General features: G+C 40.5%; 1 protein-coding gene across 2 annotated transcripts; it reads left to right on the top strand.

Annotated features, from left to right (window-relative positions):
* Positions 1-4,348: 4,348 nt before the first annotated feature.
* MAP1B (microtubule associated protein 1B) lies at positions 4,349-18,940 on the top strand (the record flags this gene model as incomplete). 2 transcript variants are annotated; one of them, XM_080361969.1, is made up of 5 exons in its annotated part: positions 4,349-4,489; positions 9,143-14,257; positions 14,462-15,686; positions 17,840-18,078; positions 18,785-18,940. In XM_080361969.1, exons 1-5 carry the CDS (start codon positions 4,358-4,360, stop codon positions 18,938-18,940), a joined length of 6,867 nt encoding a protein of 2,288 aa, XP_080218095.1. In that variant the 5' UTR covers positions 4,349-4,357. The 2 variants fall into 2 exon arrangements, with proteins under 2 accessions (XP_080218095.1, XP_080218094.1); XM_080361968.1 differs by having other exon boundaries at positions 9,143-15,686.
* Positions 18,941-19,726: the final 786 nt, after the last annotated feature.

The following is a 19,726-nucleotide window of genomic DNA, read 5'->3' as shown; positions in this document are numbered from 1 at the left end:
CTGGGTTCTGCACAGGGGCTGCCTGGCTCCAGAGCACTCCCATGGTGCGTGATGGGGAGCACACTCATGCCATGCGGAATGGTGCTGGTGGTGGTGGGGAGCTGGTCTCACAAACTGCTTGTTAGCGTGATGGGCAACATCGCTGTGCAGCCCAAGTATTCCCTGCGCTCTTGCAGGGGAGGTTTGCAGCACGTGCTGACTTCCCTGTTGCTGCAATTATCCACTGATAGTTCCTGGAAAAGCTTATTTAAAACCACCAGGGCATGTTACAGGATGGCGTAATCTCAGCTCTGTGGTGTAGATACACCCATGAAATACAGGTCCAGATGCTCACCTGATGACAGTTACTCCAGTCCCCGATGCGCATCAGCTCTGTGAGACCAAGGTCTGCTACAGGAACTCTTGCTGCCAGGGGAAGAAACAGGACCCAGTGCTGTTTTCCTCACCTTGAGTTTTCTGGAGTGGTGTTCCTGGCCTGCATAATCATGTGCCGTGGGTGTTTCTAAAGAGATGAGCAGTGCAGCAGCTGCTTTGGCCAGTTTGCGCTTCTCTGGGTAACCAGAGAGCTGTCACACAGCAGGATGTAGAACCAGCTGATGGAAAGTGCTGTTTTAAAACACTATGGTTGAATTTAATTTATTTTCTCTTTTTTCTCTCTGTGCTTGCAGGTCAGAAGATTCTTCACCACAGAAGTGATGTCTTAGAAACTGTAGTCCTGATCAACCCCTCAGATGAAGCAGTTAGTACTGAGGTAAGTCTGGACCTGTCATAAAAGCTCCATTAAGTGGGCAGGATGAAAGCAGGTCATAACTGTGGATGAAAGAACATGTTAGGAGCAAATATCATCAGAAACATCAGCCATCCCTTGATTTTCTCCCTAGTTTCCCAGACTCCTGATAAAACCTCAGAGGCATAGGATGGAAACAAACCTCTGATAAAAGCATTCCTTTCCCCAAAGTGCACCAAATTTCTTTCTTGATGAAGTGAAGGCTGCTGTGATGAAACTGCACATGCTTGCCTTCTGCTCCTTCATTATTTATTATTTTACACATGAAAAAGGGCCTGAAAAGAAACCAGGTGCTGTGAGACAAATTTAGGTCTTCAAGAAGAATTGCCATATGTGTGGTGGTGACTCTAGGTGGCTGTATCTGTTCTTCAAAAAGCATGTGACATGATCAATGGACAGTGCCCCAAAAGCGAGGTGACAATTCCTCATGAACTCCATGGAGTCAAAGAGCTGAGTGTGTAGCTCAAAGACAATTCTGACATATTTCACTAGTGAGACTGAGGGTTGAAAAAGTAGGGATAATTGGATTGCCAGCCAGTGCTGGGGACCACTGACATAGTACGATCTCTGTTGGGAAATGAAGCATCTCTCTTTGTAGTACATTGTGAAAAATCTGTTTTGTTACCAGCCTTAAGTGATATTAAACAGAAACAGGAGGAAGCACACTGAAACAAATGAAATTTCTGAAGTTGTGAAAGTTTAAATAAGTCACCTTAGTTAATGGCAGCTCATTCACTAAAATTATGCATATGAAAATCTCTTACAATGCATTAGAAGTACCTGGTATGGAGCAAAGGGGCCAGCTGGGTAGTAGCTGTTAATACACTCAGACATTCAGGCTAAAAAGCTATAAAGTATGTTTGTGTAGGGGGGAGGAGAAGAGCCAAAAAACCTTCCAAAAGTAGGGAAATGCTGTTTCTGTTGCTGTTGCTTGTCATACCTTTGATGGATGACCGCATGGAAGAACAGAGTCTGAGGTCCATTAATGACTTTTGAACACTGACTCTACTCCTTTGGCTCTGGAAAATGTTTAGCTAGGTTACTGTTAATTTCCTCTCGCTAGACAGTGGGAGGCAATCTTTTATTTGCTTTCATCTTGCCAAACTGGTCATGGCCAGAGTTGCAAGCTGAGATTTAAATTGACTGGCTAAGCAAGACTCTGACTGGACACAAGCCAGAAAAAAATGATAAGAAAGAGGCAAGAAAATGAAATCAGAGGTTGGAATAGATGTGCTCTACTCATTATGGCGAATAGAAAACTTAGTTTCACAGATCAGGAGATTTCCAGGTTGCATCTGGGGAGACAGTGATATACCATGGAGTCCTGACTGCAGCAGAAGAGGAATTTGAACCTATCCAGAAATCTAGAGAACTGTGTATCTGCTAATGCTTCTGCTTCTGCTCACACTCCATCTTTACCTCCATTTTGACTGAGGCCACATCATTCTGTTCACTTCATTCAAATAGTCTGGGACTTCAGCCAAGGGCAAAGCTGAACAGAATCATCACCTTGCAGTATTTCTTCTGAAAATGAGTGGTCTCGAAATCGGGAGATGAATTTCTGGTAGTCCTCCAGGAAGCCTTGATTATACCCAGACATAGAATTTATGTGTCTCTCAAAGGTCTTTGATGTGTATCATATATTATGCTCTGTAATCTGCAAGCATTTATTTACTTTTCTTCTTGCCATAGTTTGCTAGCTCTGCAGAACCTATTTCATCATTGATTAATAAAATAGGTTGAAAGGAAATTACGTGACAGTCACATATCAGTGATTCACAAGTCAGGAAATAATTTTAGTGTTAGAAAAACCTGGTGAATTTATACATAAGCTGGCAGACTGCCCAGTACTACTGCCAACAATGAGACAAAACATAGAAGAGGAAGCCAGTTCTTTTATGGTTTTAATACAGCTAAGAGAGACAAGATTTCAGTGACACACATCAGACAGCTGGCTACACTTATCTATATTTTTGTCTGAAACAGAAATAGATATACTTGATCCAGCAAGGATATTGCTGAATTTATAACTATTTAGCGCAATTAGTGACAGACCAGCATTAGTGTTTAGTTAAAGGAACTTTCTGCTGCTCAGCATCAGGGTCGCTTATTCAATAAAATAACAATGAAAATGTGGTAGAATTGGGAGGGTTTTTTTTCCAGATACATACTATTCAGTGCCTCTTTTCTACTTGTACTGAAAACATGAGTTGTTAAGCAGAGATTCAGGTTGAGCCTCCCTGGCTCAGCCTCCCTGGCGTGAGCAAGAGCTCTTTAGAACAACTGATTGCTTAACAATCAATATAAAAAATGGAAAGAATAGCTTGCTAGGAGAGCTGAGGTGATTATGTCATCTCCATGGAGACAGAGCTTATATGCAGTATCACGTGGAGTTGTTCCAGATGGAGTCTACTCTTTTAGTTTAATATGTGTGTGGATAGCCTTGTTCTGGAATCACTATTCTGATTTAGCTTAGTTGCTCCTTAAACAGAGAAATTAGTGTGCTTGAAATTTACACTTTAGCTGAGGTTGAATTGATTTTTTGTTGTTGGACAAGATTTTCAAAGTATTTGCAAAAAACTTACGCAACAGTACAGAATCTTACAAAGGTTTTTAGTTTTGTTTTGTTCTAAAATTTAAGTTGAATTCAGGCAACAGAAGTATTCTGAGTACATGGATTTCTCTTAGTATGCAAGTAAATCTCCCCCTGGAATTATTTGTAGCTGTAGTGAGGGTCAATTAAAGTAATGAGCTTCTACTTTAAAGTAGTTAAGACTTATTTCATAATGTGGAAGGTTATTTCTCAGTAGCAAGTTCATTTGTGCCATCAGGCATCCAGGTTACTTACTACTGTATATTGAAAATGGTCTCGGGCTCAAACTTATGGTGTCCATAGTTAGGGACATCATAAGATTTAAATGGTGCATGTGACTTACTGAGTACTCAAAGTTCAAGCTTACGGTTATCGTGAGGCAGAATTGTCCCTTAACTTTGTAGATGATCCAGGTTACAAAAGAACGACAGCTCAAATATGACACTTCTGTCTGTGATTTTTGGCTGTTATGTTTCAGTGATGTTTTTGCAACTGAATGGCAAATAATGCTGTACTCTAGGAAAAGAAGATCACCCTTCCAAAAACTGAGTCTGACACATGCAATTGCCCCTCATTAGCACATGGGACACAGTTCTCCAAAGCTGTCCTGATACAGTGATATTAAAATTCGGCAAGAGTTGTACAATGAATGTATTTGTTCATTGATTTTTTTTTTTTTTTTTTTTTGGCATTCAAATTTTACTCTACTCTGTTTCTTGCTCTGTTTTCCTTGTCATTAGTTTGGTTTATTCATCAGACCTTCTCTCTAATTGCTTCTTGTCCCTCCTTTTTACCCTTTCTCATTGTCTTTTGTAAACAACACTAAAACTTGATAATGTTTTGACAGTCCTTGGAGACTCTGGTGCAAAATATGTTTTAAATTAGGAGAGATAAACTACACATTCTCAGTGGAATACAGAAACACATGGTTACTTCCATTAGTAATGTGTTTCTCTCCTTCATTCTAGGTGCGTTTAATGATCACAGATGCTGCAAGACACAAGCTCCTTGTGCTAACTGGACAATGCTTTGAAAACACAGGCGAACTCATTCTTCAGTCAGGGTCATTCTCCTTTCAGAACTTCATTGAGATTTTCACAGATCAAGAGGTGAGTTCAGAAAAGTTTCTTCCATCCATTGTCATGGGATGGCATAGGTTTCTACAAGACTTAAAAAGGGCCTCTGTGTTGTCAGATTTAGGGCTGGCAGCTAGATGCTGATGTTTTTTTCTCTTCATTTTAGGCTTTCTTTTGGAACATTTATTTAATTTAATTTAGATCTGATTTTAGCTGCTTAACTAAAGTATTAAATATTAATTTGAGCAATTAAATTGTAACTTCCAGAAACAGATAATCAGAGAACTTTTTTACAATGGAAGGAAATAATGCTGTGTTTAAAATATACAGGCTGTTAATCTAAGGTGCACATAGAAAGCAGTCAAATTGATCTTGACATCAGGTTCTTGCCTGGTGGCAGCTAAAGAATAGGTGACATAAAATAAGACAGAGGCTGCCTGTTGGAATAGTTGTGTGTTTTTGCACCACCTACCTGATATGTTTCTTTATTGTAGTGCTTAAAATTTGGCCAGTGAAATCTGTAAATCCTGTGATTTTTATGTACCAAAGAGATAAGTATGAAGTATACCAATATTTAATGCCATTTGTTTCGTGACTTGTTATTTTGCTGTCTTGCTTAATGTACTGTGTCTGAAAGCTCCCATAGGGCAGGAACCCATAGTAAACAAGCTGTCACACTTAATTTGGCTGCTGTACATAGTATATATTTAAATAAACTGTATGGCTGCATCCCTAGGAATTTCGTTTCTAAAATCATTTAGGAGCACGTCAGTGGAGTGAGATCTTAAAGTTCAGCACTGAAAAAACAAAGTTTGCATGAGCTCCAGCCTGACCTTATTGTATCCATTTGATCCTTTTCTCAAAGCCTCTTTTTCAGCCTATGGTTGTAGGGTTGGGAAAGGAGCTAGATTCCTGCTCACTGATACATGTACAATGTCTAAAACTCACTGGCAGTTTGCAAAGCTACTTTTCTATGAAACTGCAAACCCACGTTCCTTGCAGCTCTGGCTAATGAGTGACACATTTATGCCTACATGCAAAACTAGGGGCCAACTCTGCCATTATCATTAGGAAACAAAACTGTTGGCTGGAAAGCAGCCGTGGGTGGTGGTTGGCCATGAGTTATAGCTGACAAGGTATTGCCGCAGTGGTGGGTGTGCAGGACGTGCTCCCGTGGGTGATGAGTAAGGCACACTTGGCTCGTCTCTGCGGCTGGCACCAGAGTCACCAGCCAGCCTGGCTCTTGGGAGATGTTGGCTTCCAGCTTCTTGTTTCTGAAGCCTTGGGCTCTCACTGCTTCTACAAGATTTCACAAAAACAAAGGAAGATCACATATGCCATACTGCAGTCTGTGTACTGCAGTCGGTATGTGACATTGTTTAAAGGGTCTCATGACCAAGAAATTTGTAGGTGGTCTATAAACTGGTAAAAAAAAAAAAATAGAAAAAAGGCTAGAAAAGGGTGGTTAGTGATCTTGTAAGTGGAGACCACAGGAAAGAATTCCTGTCCTGTCCTGACCCTGGGAGACTTGACAGTGTTAGGTTTATGGTTGGACTTGATGATCTTAAGGGTCTTTTCCAATCTAAATTCTATAAACCTGTAGGCACTCTGTAGAGTTGATATTTCTGGCCTCTGCCACTTTTTACTTCACCGGATCAAACCTGAACTATGATCATGGTACGTACTTACAAATCAGTAATTACTCTTTGTGGGGCTGTATTTTGAAGTCTAATTCAGAAATCCACCTCTACCCTGAAGAACTCCCTTCAGGTAATGCTTCACATTGGCGTTTTCAACTTCTTCCATGCCATAAGACTGAAGATGTACCATTCCACTGCCTTTGCGACAACAGCTAGCAGAGGAAGACCTTTCTTTCAGCCTTTCTGATCCAGGATAGGAAAAAAATATTGTGTTTTCTCTGAGCAGCCAGCTTGCTCTTTGCCTTCACCAGCTGTGACACCTTTAACACTTGAGGATTCCTCAATGGATATCTCCCAGTGCTTGAAAAGACAATCAGGTTTGGAGATACATTTCTTCACTCCCAGAGTGACTTTGAATTTGAAATGGAAATACATTGAGGCCTTTTCTGGGGTATTCCTGAGCTTGCTATTCCTAACAGATGTGATCTATGTCTGCAATAATTTTTCTCCAACTTTTCATTGGCCTGTACTGCCAGTAGCTTAACACTGTCTGCATTGGGAGTGCCAAATTCTAGTAGAAAAGAAAGAATTTAGGAGTTTTAAGCAGAAATCCAAATATGGTAGAGTATAAACTGGAGAGGACTAACCCCAAAACTAGGCCCAGTATATTAATTAGCCGAGTGTATTACCATATGATGTTTTTATCTAGCCAGAAAATTTGCCCTAAGTGAGAAATAGTCTGTAACTCAAGTTATATCCTTATTTATGCAACAGACTTGGATTTATTCATCTGGAGGAAGTGATCTTTCACTACTTTTTTCTCTCTCTAATAATGTGTTTTCAACCCTAACTAGGGACACAGAATAAGAAATATACTTGAGATCCTAAATCCATTCCAGAACTGTGGTCTGTGTTGCCCCTCTTTTCTTATTTCTGCAATAAACAACAGGAATCGTTCTCTTGTTTTCCTTATCTTTCATCCTTTCCTGCCTTTTCTCCTTATATTTTTCCTTTTTTTTTTCTCCTTCGCTCATTTTCAGACAAAGCCATGTCTGATATATGGGTGAGATTTATTTGTACTCCTGTCAGATGTTTTTTATACTAAGTAGGGCTGACAAAAGAAGATTAAAAAAATTTATTTTCTGGTTTATTTAGGTATTGGTTGGATTTTTTTTTTTTTTTACATAACAGCCAATGCATCTTTGTTGAGTTTTATTTTTGGTAAATGCTGAAAATAAATTATGTAACACCAACAAAGGGAGTGAGATATACGCATGTGGAGGCCCCATGAAGTGTACCACAATCAAACATCATTAATTTTTTATATATTCATTTCTTTTGCTGATTCAGTTCATGGTCCAAGACTTCAGAATTATTCAGCTGTAGCATAATCTATATTATCTTCATGAAAACTCTTCTTACAGCTTGAACTAACAATTGAGTGTCTGCAAAGAATGTTGGGGTACTTTGCATGATGCTGTGCTGGCATGCTTTCTTCTGACATTTTGTGTCTGAATTACTCCTTTAAAGAAGTAGTTTGTGTCATTTGGTGGTCTCTTTGCTAAGCACAAATAGAACAGAAATGGGCTACATGTAACCTAACTGTTTGCAAAAAAAAATCAAATGAAAGCATCTGTGGAACTGGGACAAGTTATAAAATATGACATACCTTTTTATGTTTGTTTATCTACTAATCTGGGACCATCAAATATTTTTTTTTTTTTTAGTTCAGACAGGAATAGAACAACAACTCTTCATACTGTGGCATAGAACTTCTTGTTCTCTGTGCCTTTATTTCAGAAGCTGGTTTTGGTATTAGTATGTTATCAAATACTGTCAAAATTGATGGAGTTATTCTAGACTTCAACTATTGTGGTCCATAGTTTTATATCAAAGTAATGGCAAGACCATTTCACAGTCACAGTATGTTTGGGATTGGAAGGGACCTCAGAAGATCATCCAGTCCAATCCCCCTCTCAGAGCAGGAACGCCTAGGTGAGGTCACACAGGAACATGTCCAGGTGGGTTTTGAATGTCTCCAGGGAAGGAGACTCCACAACCCCCGTGGGCAGCCTGTTCCAGTGTCTGTTACCCTTACTGAGAAGAAGTTTCTTCTCAAATTTAAGTGGAACCTCTTGTGTTCCAGCTTGATTCCATTACCCCTTGTCCTATCATTGTTTGCCACTGAGAAGAGCCTGGCTCCATCCTCATGGCACTCACCTTTTATATACTTATAGACATTAATAAGGCCCCCCCTTAGTCTCCTCTTCTCCAAACTAAAGAGACCCAGCTCCCTCAGCCTTTAACCCTAACACTTATTTTTCTGGCTTTTTATTTAGCCATGTACTTCATAGCCTCAGAAATGCAAAACCTGTAGCTGTTTGCATTTCTGAAGCAATAACTCATTTTTTAATGTTCTGGAAAACAGTCCTGCAGTCAGTCATGTTAATCTGGGAGCTGTGCTGGCATATCAGGAGCCAGCCTGCAGAAAAAACTGCAGTAACGATGGCGTGGTGGAATATATCCCATGAGAGAAGAGGAAGGCAGCTGCTCCTGGGAGGATGCTAGCCTCTTCTGGGTCACAGTTACTCTCTGCCCATTAAGAGAATGTGCTTTGTCCCTTAAATACTTGGCTGGCATCTTCTGGATGGATTGAGACAGCAGGGAGACTCAGGAGCGAATGGTAGGGATAGTGGGAGCTTTGACAGCATTAGCCTTGTAGTCCTCATTCCTTCTCAGTATAAAAGCTTGTACCAACCTCCTGTAAAGGGGGGATGAGGGAAGGGAGAACCTTAGGGTACTGTCATTCTTTGGGCAATAGGGAGTAGAAATAAGGTCATTCTTTGTATTAAAAAAAACCCCACAAAACAACAAACTAATTGTGGTAACAGATTCCTTTAGTTTCTAGGATGGATAGTAAACAATGCAGAGGCAAATGCAAAAATGCTTTTATCAATCTGATCAGGAGAGATTATGTCCTAACACTAATTGTCATTAAAAAATGAATTTACGTGCATCTTCTTGTGCTTTTGTTTTACAACTCTAGATTGGTGAATTATTGAGCACCACACACCCTGCCAACAAAGCCAGCCTAACTCTTTTCTGCCCTGAGGAAGGGGACTGGAAAAATTCCAACCTTGACCGACACAACCTTCAAGATTTTATTAACATTAAACTCAACTCAGCCTCCATATTGCCTGAAATGGAAGGACTCTCTGAATTCACAGAGTATCTTTCAGAATCAGTAGAAGTGCCATCACCCTTCGACATTTTGGAACCTCCAACCTCAGGAGGCTTCTTGAAACTCTCCAAACCCTGCTGTTATATTTTCCCAGGGGGAAGAGGGGACTCTGCTCTGTTTGCAGTGAATGGATTCAACATTCTTATCAATGGAGGATCTGAAAGAAAGTCTTGCTTTTGGAAGCTTATTCGTCACTTGGATAGGGTAGATTCCATTCTGCTCACTCACATTGGAGATGACAACCTGCCAGGAATCAATAGCATGCTTCAGCGAAAGATAGCTGAACTAGAAGAGGAACAGTCCCAAGGGTCTACTACCAACAGTGACTGGATGAAAAATCTGATCTCACCTGATTTAGGAGTTGTATTCCTTAATGTACCTGAGAACCTGAAGAATCTGGATCCTAGCCTTAAAGTAAAAAGGAGTGTAGAAGAAGCCTGTTTTACTCTCCAGTATTTGAATAAATTGTCTTTGAAACCAGAACCTCTTTTAAGAAATGCAGGAAATACTATTGACCCCATCATTTTATTTCAGAAATTGGGAGTTGGCAAGCTCGAGATGTATGTTCTTAATCCTGTCAAAAATAGCAAAGAGATGCAATATTTTATGCAGCAGTGGAGCGGTACTAACAAAAATAAAGCTGAATTCCTGCTACCAAATGGCCAAGAATTAGACATTCCATTATCCTACTTCACCTCTGTCTCATCTCTGATTGTGTGGCACCCAGCTAATCCTGCAGAGAAAATAATCCGAGTTCTGTTTCCTGGAAACAGCACCCAATATAATATCCTAGAAGGACTAGAAAAACTCAAACACTTAGACTTTCTTAAACAACCAATGGTTACACAAAAAGACCTAACCGGGACCACTGCTAGTCCTGCTGTGAAACAAACAAAGCTGAAACAACGAGCAGACAGCAAGGAAAGTCTCAAACCTGCTGCAAAGACGACACCAAGCAAGCTTGTAAGAAAAGAATCTAAAGAAGAAATAACAGAGCCTGTGAAGCCTCAGAAGGTGGAAAGCAAAGAAAAAGTTCCAGTTAAAAAGGAGAAACCAACAAAAGTTGAGACCAAACCCATAGTGGCAGAAAAAGATGTAATAAGTAAAGAAGAACAAATAGCAAAATCTGAAACTCCTGAAAAACAAGGTACAGATGTAAAACCAAAAGTGTCAAAGGAGAAGCCAGTGAAAAAGGAAGTCAAAGCAAAACCTGAAGAAAAGAAAGAGGACAAAGAGAAAACAAAAAAAGAGATTTCTAAAAAGGAGGAGAAAGTACCCATCAAAAAAGAAGAAAAGCCTAAAAAAGAAGAGATCAAGAAAGATGTTAAAAAAGAGGTGAAAAAAGAGGAGAAGAAGGAAACCAAGAAGGAAGTAAAGAAAGAAGCTTCACCTAAAGAAGTTAAAAAAGAAGAGAAGAAGGAAATCAAGAAGGAGGAAAAAGAAACCAAAAAGGATATCAAAAAGGTTCCTAAAGAAACAAAGAAGACACCTTCTCCTTTGACTGAAGCCAAAAAGCCAGCAGCAAAACCTAAACCACAAAAGAAGGAGGAACCTGCTAAAAAAGAAGCAGTACCTGCAGGAAAGCCAAAGGAAAAAGGAAAAGTTAAGACTGTGAAGAAAGAGATCAAAGTCAGTGGAGCACAAGCTGCTCTTGCAGCAGCTGGAGTCACTGCCACAACTGTAGCAGCTGTAGCAGCTGCAGAAATTGCAGCCAGTGGAAAGGAACTTGAAGCAGAGAGATCCCTTATGTCTTCACCAGAGGATTTAACCAAGGATTTTGAGGAATTAAAAGCTGAAGAAATAGAAACAATAAAGGAAACAAAGCCTCAAGTTGCACTTATAGAGGATGAACTGAAACTCACTGGCACAGTACAAAAAGGAAAAATTGATAACGAAGGACCTGCTGAGTCCTCCGATGAAGGCATAACTACCACAGAAGCTGAGGGTGAGTGTGAACAGACACCTGAAGAATTGGAACCTGTGGAGAAGCACAGGGCTGATGACAATGAAAAGTTCGAAGATGAAGGAACTGGCTTAGAAGAATCATCTGAAGCAGGAGATTATGAGGAAAAGGCAGAGACAGAAGAAGCTGAAGAACATGGTGAAGATGAGGAAGAAAAGACACCACTGGACAGCACAAAGCCATATATGGAGAAAGCAAGAAAAGCCGATGAGAAGTCTGAAGAAATAATGGCTGAAGCAGATGGTAACATTAAAGATGAAAAGGCATATTATGAGGCATCAGATGAACGGGCTGAGGAAGACAGGGAAGAAGCAATAGAAAAGGCAGAAACTGAAGGGACTGAAGAAGAGGAGGAAAACAAAGCAGAAGATGTCAGAGATGAAGAGGAAACTGAAAAAATAGAAGCTGAAGAAGATTATGTGATGGCTGTGGTAGACAAAGCTGCAGAAGCTGGTGAAGTTGAAGATAAATATGGCCTACTTATAATTACACCAGCAAAACGCTCAGAACCTCAATCTCCAGCAGTTGAACCAGCCTCTTCTATCCATGATGAGACATTACCTGGTGGCTCAGAAAGTGAAGCCACTGTTTCTGATGAAGAAAATAGGGAAGATCAACCCGAGGAATTCACTGCTACTTCAGGATACACACAGTCTACCATTGAAATATCCAGTGAACCAACTCCAATGGATGAGATGTCAACACCCCGGGATGTCATGAGTGATGAAACTAACAATGAGGAAAGTGAGTCACCCTCTCAGGAGTATGTGAACATTACCAAGTATGAGACATCACTGTACTCTCAAGAGTTTGGCAGACCTAAACTTTCTCCACTTCCAGATGCTTTTAATGGATTATCTGAAGGATCTAAAACAGAAGCCACAGAAGGTAAAGATTATAATGCTTCAGCTTCTACCATCTCACCACCCTCTTCATTAGAGGAAGACAAATTCTGCAAATCTGCATTCCAAGATGTATACCGGCAGAAAGAAAGCGAAATCCAAAGCACTGCTAAACTAGAAATCAAAGAACCCTATCAAGAAGATGTTGGTGGAAAACGTAGTCCAGCCAAGAGTCCAGCTGACAGCTTGTCCCCTCCATCACCTGTTGCTAAAACACCACTGAGTGAACGTAGCGTGAACTTTTCGCTCACTCCCAATGAGATCAAGGTCTCATCTGAGCCTGTCCCCATTTCTACATTGCCTGATGTACATCAAGAAGTTGCTGAAGAGCACTGTGCAAGCCCTGAAGATAAAACCTTAGAGGTAGCATCTCCATCTCAATCTGCTGCTGGTAGTGCTGGCCACACACCTTATTATCAGTCTCCCACTGATGAAAAGTCCAGTCAACTTCCCTCTGAAACCAGTGAAAAGTCAACAGAAGCTCCTGTTAGCTTTGAATTCACTGAAGTCAAAGATGAATCTGCAAAATCCAGAGTAAGCCCTATGGATGAGCCTGTGCCAGATTCAGAATCTCCTATTGAAAAGGTTCTCTCGCCTCTACGGAGTCCACCACTCATCGGTTCAGAGACTGCTTATGATACATTTTTGAGTGCTGATTTAAAGTCTCCCACCAGAGATTATGAAAGTCCTTCTGAGGGCAAACCTGAAAAAGAAAAATCACCTGTTCAGATGAGCCCAGCTTCTGAAGCCAGCTCCGTGGGCCTTTTTCAAGAAAAACAAGATGAAAAAAGCATGGAGTTTATGGTAATTAAGGAAGGCTTCAGCCTAGAGAGGAAAATGGAGGATACAGAGCCCAGCAGCTCGCAGTCTTCACTGGCCTTGGATGAAAGGAAGTTTGCAGGTGATCTCTCACCTACTCAAATAGATATCAGTCAGTTTGGTTCTTTAAAAGAAGATACCAAAATGTCCATTTCTGAAGGCACTGTTTCTGACAAGTCTGCAACTCCTGTTGATGAGGTTGTAGCAGAAGACACATATTCCCATATAGAAGGGGTAGCTTCTGTCTCTACAGCATCTGTCGCTACTAGTTCATTTCCAGAGCCAACTACTGATGATGTATCTCCTTCCTTGCATGCTGAGGTTGGATCTCCACACTCTACGGAAGTTGATGATTCCCTTTCAGTGTCAGTTGTACAAACACCAACAACTTTCCAGGAAACAGAAATGTCTCCATCTAAGGAAGAGTGCCCAAGGCCCATGTCAATTTCTCCACCAGATTTCTCACCTAAAACTGCAAAATCAAGAACACTGGTGCATGACCACAGATCTCCTGAGCAGTCAACTATGTCAGTAGAATTTGGTCAGGAGTCCCCTGAGCAGTCTTTAGCAATGGACTTCAGCAGGCAATCTCCAGAATATCCTACCTTAGGCACTAGTATGCAACATATATCTGAAAATGGACCAACAGAAGTAGATTATAGTCCTTCAGATATACAGGAGCCTACTTATGCACGGAAGATTTCCCCTGTGGAGCAGTCATCTTACTCTCAGGAGAAAGATATTTCAGAAATTATTTCAGTTTCTCAAATTGAAGCTTCATCCTCAACATCATCAGCTCATACACCTTCCCAGGTAACCTCACCACTGCCAGAGGAAACTTATTCAGGTGCCGTTCCTCCCACGGATATGTCACTACATTCTTTTACCTCAGAAAAGGTTCAGAGCCTAGGAGAAAAGCTGTCACCAAAGTCTGACCTATCTCCATTAACTCCAAGGGAATCTTCTCCTCTGTACTCTCCTAGTTTTCCAGATTCACCTCCTGAAATCACAGGAGCAGTATCAGCTAGTCACACACCTTCATTGTCACTGCAAATGTCCTCTGTCAAAGCATTTGGTTACCAGGAACCCCTAACAAAGCACAGTCCAGAACCTGTACTCAGCCCAGAAAAAGAAGATTCAGAGAAAAGTAGCAGGTCACCAGAAGATCTTAGCTATTCGTATGAGGCCACAGAGAAAACTACTAGATCACCAGAGGATATTAGCTACTCCTATGAGGCAGATGGAAAATCTCCTAGGTCACTTCAGACCACAGTTTATTCCTATGAGACAACTAGGAAAACTACCAGGTCACCTGAGGTCACAGATTATTCCTATGAAAAAATTACAAAAGATATGAGGACATCTGAGACCACAGATTATTCTTATGAGATGACAGGGAAAACCACCAGGTCACTGGAGGCCATGGATTATTCCTATGAGATGACCGGGAAAACCACGAGGTCACCTGAAGCCAAGGATTATTCCTATGAGACAACAGGGAAAACTATCAAATCATCTGAGGCCACAGATTATGCCTATGAGATAACTGGGAAAAGCACCAAATCACCTGAGGCCGCAGATTATTCCTATGAGAGAATTGGAAAAGCTACCAGATCACCTGATACTATGGATTACTCCTATGAGACAACAGGGAAAACTACTAAGTCACCAGAAGCCATTAGCCCCTGCTATGAGACAACTGGGAGAACCACCATGTCACCAGAGGCAGTAGCTTACTCCTATGAGACAACTGGGAAAGTCTCCAGTTCACCTGAAGTCACAGATTACTCATTTGAGACAACTGGGAGAGCCACCAGGTCACCCAAAGCTACTAGCTATTCCTATGAAGCAACTGCACATTTCACTCCAGGAAAATCGTTAGCAGAATCCCGCCAAGATGTTGACTTGTGCCTTGTGTCCTCTTGTGAATATAAACATCCCAAAACTGAACTTTCACCCTCATTTATCAACCCAAACCCTCTTGAGTGGTTTGCAAGTGAAGAACAGTCTCAAGATCAAGAGAAGCCATTAACTCAATCTGGGGGAGCCCAGCCACCTTCTGGGGGAAAGCAGCAAGGGCGGCAGTGTGATGAAACCCCTCCCACATCTGTGAGCGAGTCCGCCCCATCTCAGACTGATTCAGATGTTCCCCCTGAGACTGAGGAATGTCCTTCCATCACTGCAGATGCTAACATTGACTCTGAAGATGAGTCAGAAACCATTCCGACAGACAAGACAATTACGTACAAACACATTGACCCACCACCTGTCCCAATGCAGGATCGCAGCCCTTCTCCTAGGCACCCTGATGTTTCCATGGTTGATCCAGAGGCTCTGCCTGTTGATCAGAATTTGGGTAAATCTTTGAAGAAGGACCTCAAAGAAAAGACAAAGACGAAAAAGCAGGGTACTAAGACCAAGTCATCTTCTCCTGTTAAAAAAAGTGATGGTAAATCAAAACAAGGGGCTTCACCAAAGCCAGCTACGAAAGAATCTTTAGACAAAATTTCCAAAACAGTTTCTTCAAAAAAGAAGGAGTCTGTGGAGAAGGCAACCAAAAATATCTCTACTCCAGAAGTAAAGTCCCGAGTGGAAGAGAAAGATAAGGACACTAAGAATGCAGCAAATACAACAACATCCAAGTCAGCAAAGACTGCAACCCCAGGTAAAGACAGATAGCAGTTCAGTTGTGTTAAGATTTTCTCAGTTGAGGCAGTGAAGTTAGTTTGCCTTTATAGCAGCTGAGAATGTGGTTTGTAGCAAACCCCTAAAGAAAGTCCAGGCTTTAAATATAAATCCAGCCTGTAAAGGCCATATTTAAATGCGTGAAATTAATTAAATTAACTTTTGTAATCTAAGAAGCTTGATGTGTCAGTTTGCTCATACAGCATATAAAGTAAAAAGAACTTAACACTAGCTGTCTAAACTGTTAATCAGCTAATAAAATTAAAAGTATCACTTTAGATTAATTGAAATCGGTAGCAAAGTGAACCAATATATTCATCCTAAGAAATAAGTAGGTGCAATTCTCTTAACAAAATTAATGCAGTTTAATATCGTGGAAGGCAAAAGTACTATCGGCCATTGGATGCTTTTATTACTTTGCTGCATTAATTTTTAAAAGGAGTATTTAAAAAATTATAACAGTAGAAAGGATATTTTCAGTGAACTAACCATGTTCATCATATAATCCAGTTAAAGTCTTGGGCCATCAATGATGACTGAACATCAAGAAAGTTAATTTAATTTTGAATGACTGTTGTGTATTCTAAGTAGTAATAAAATATTAATTAGATTACTGAAAGAGGCATTGTACCAGTCTTTTCTGGCAGATCTTGTTAGAGAGTGTTTGGGGGATACTTTGATTCTGCTGTTGTCAGGACTGTTGTTCTGTTGTAAGCTTTTTTACAAGGACCAGGTCTATGATTCAGTACAAACAAACCAGCATTCGACTGTTTTTAGCTTCCCCACTTTGAGTGGTCCATTGTCCCTTTCTCAAACATGGTTTTCATATCTCTGTTAGCAGATACATTTCAAAGCAGCAGTGTAATTCCTCATGCTGTACATTTCTTCATCACTTTAGCTCTATATGAGATGCTGATTCTTTAAAGCATACTTCTAAGGTATGCACTAGAGCAGAAGACAAGCCTCTGTTTTATAATGACATGTAAGCGTGAAATGTAAGGTCTAATATTATATCCAGCCTTGGTATCCACAATGCAGAAATATCCATCACAGATGTTTTGATGATAAAATATTTTGTAATATAATCCATAGTAAAAACTCTCTAATTCAGGAAATATTATATCATGATGCTTATTTGGCACATTGCCCTGTTATGAATGGCAGGGCATGCTAGACAACTGTAATGGACTTTGCTGACCTTACAGTATGTGACCCTAAATAGAGCGTATTGGTCAGATAATTTTTTACCTAACTTCATTCTCTGTAACAACATGAGAAGGCTAATAGAACATAAATGGTGATCATCTAGATAAAATTATTGGTTGAATTCTGATTTTCAGTTCACACCATGATCCAGTGTATAGCAAAAGCCACTTTTTTTCACGTAGTATTTTTAAGGTGTTTGAATTTTGAACTCCCTTTTGACTGAAGCTTTTCTTACAACAAGTACTCTACTATGTACCACAGCAAAAGCATGCTTCCCTCTACTTTTTGTGATAAGTGGCTAAATTGTGTATGCAAATAAGGATCCAGCAGGCAAAAAACCACTTGTTCTCAGTTCCCTGAAGTAATTGCTTTACAACCTGTCCTCCCAGGTTCCTCTTTGCCCCTCTTTCTGCTCATGTGTAGTATCTTCGTGTTGCACATGTGAAGCAGTCTGAGCACAACAGCTACCATGACTTGCAATGTGGTGATACTCCAAATCTCAGGACTGCTTCTAATCTGTATGGCTCGCTGTGTGGCCCTAGGTTTTATAATCATGCATACCTGAGACTTTTGAAAGGCTGTACCTCTTAACTTGGAAAATAATACCACCATTTATGGAATGGTAATTCAGTAATAACAGCCCTACACAGTAATTGTTGGGTGATAGTAGTATATTACTGGGAAAGGTTTAGTCAATTGTTGGTTATGTGGTAGTGAGTTTTTATTGTATTCTATAGTTACAGTTCTTCAGGTTTTTCCTCCCATTACTATTCTAATTGGGACACAACAAAGCTGGAACCTGTCATTAGGTGTATAAGGGTAATGCCACAATTTGACACATCTCACCTCAGCATTTATAATGGTAATTAATAAATGCATGTTTTTAACCAGACTGTGATCTTTTCTTTCATTGTTTGATTTCCGAAGGACCTGGGAATACTAAGGTGGCAAAATCTACCGCAGTCCCTCCAGGACCTCCAGTGTATTTGGATCTGGTGTACATTCCCAACCACAGCAACAGCAAGAATGTCGATGTTGAGTTTTTCAAGAGGGTGCGATCATCCTACTATGTGGTGAGCGGGAACGATGCTGCAGCTGAGGAGCCGAGCAGGGCTGTTTTGGACTCCCTGCTGGAGGGCAAGGCACAGTGGGAGAGTAACCTGCAGGTAGGCTCTTCATTTGTATCCCTACCTGGAAAGGTAACCTTCTCTGGGAAGCAATTACAGGAAGCCAGAATGCCTGTGGAGTGGGTGAGAGCTGCCCAGGAATGGGGTCACCAAGCTGGGCACCTTGTTTCACTGGTGATGTGAGAGGACATCAGCACTCAGCTGCTCCCACATTTCTGGCCTTTCTGACCTGTTCCTGGTGAATAGAACACTTGGGAGTTGATTTACAGGGCCACTTGGCTGTTTCATCTTGTTACTATACCGTATACAGTCCAAGTTTGGAAACATTGCCGTTTGTAAGTAGGAAAGAGTGTGAATGTTTAATGGATTGTATGCTAATCATGTACACTTGGAAACTTCATGTGCTGTTCTATCATGATCAATAAGCAAACAAAATATTTGGTCATAATCTGAATAGTATCAGTGCAGATTACAGATTACTGCTTCTCTGGAAAGCTGCATCTCAACACCTTACAAAATCATGGTTTTATTTTGATAAACTTATTCTTTGCAGTAATTTTATTTTAGCTATGTGATTATTTATTTATTTTTAATCCAACCATATATTCAAGTATTTATCGCATAAAGACCCACTGTTTTCCAAACAGTAACATTCTTGTTGGCTGGGGCTTCTTACAAACATGTTTTTCCTTATTGGCTGTTTCTGTTGTCCATTCCTCAGGACTTCTTCTGTTTTTTGTTGCAGGTGACCTTAATCCCGACCCATGACTCTGAAGTAATGAGGGAATGGTACCAAGAGACCCATGAGAAACAGCAGGACCTCAACATCATGGTTCTGGCAAGCAGCAGCACTGTTGTTATGCAAGATGAATCTTTTCCCGCATGCAAGATTGAGCTGTAAAAATGAGACCATGCTCTACAAGATAAAACTTTGTTTCCAGAAATTGTTCAGTTTGCAAACACCTTTTCTAAAAATTTGACCCATCTATTTCAACTGCTGAACTATATACCTGCCAAATGTTATACTGTGTCATGGTGATGCAAGTCACTAATATTTTTTCAGTCTTTGCTGATTGCTAAGGGAAATTAACAGTATTCCCATAGTATGGTTCAAATTACTGTGAAAATACAGATCCAGTTTCATCTCCGCTGAACATTTGGAAACCATGCACTAGCAACCCCAACTGACTTCTACCAGGTAGAGGCATTTGCCCTCTAAAGAAACAAAAAGAGAGAGAAAGGGATGGGTAGGAGGAGAAAGTAATAAATAATTAGATCTGCATTAGTCTCATGGCAATAGATGTATCGCTTCCTGCAGTCTGTTTATGCTCTTACATGAAAATAAAAATGAAATTTTTATCAATCTGAGCTGTCCCAAGGGGATCCTTATTTTGCAGCACTAATAGCTGGAAAATAAAAAGAAATAGAATGTGGCTAGGAAGGGACACACAACCTAAATGTTCATCAGCAGTTTTCCACTTTACTTTGAACTCTGCATACTGACATACCATAACAATCATAGGCCAAATATGCATGAAGTCTAAAATCTTTCTTTCAACATGCAGAATTGTTGGTCTAAGGCATGCTCCCAGTGAAAGTCCACTCACTCCAGCCAGAAATGGCCAGTCCACATGTGTGAAACCCATGTCCACTGCTGATTAACTGAAGCAAAATACCAAAGCGGTCA

Source organism: Nesoenas mayeri (genome assembly GCF_963082525.1).
Source record: "Nesoenas mayeri genome assembly, chromosome: Z".
In the NCBI taxonomy this organism is placed as follows: domain Eukaryota; kingdom Metazoa; phylum Chordata; class Aves; order Columbiformes; family Columbidae; genus Nesoenas; species Nesoenas mayeri.
The sequence above is the reverse complement of the archived record's forward strand: the minus strand, read 5'-3'. Positions and strand labels throughout refer to the sequence as shown.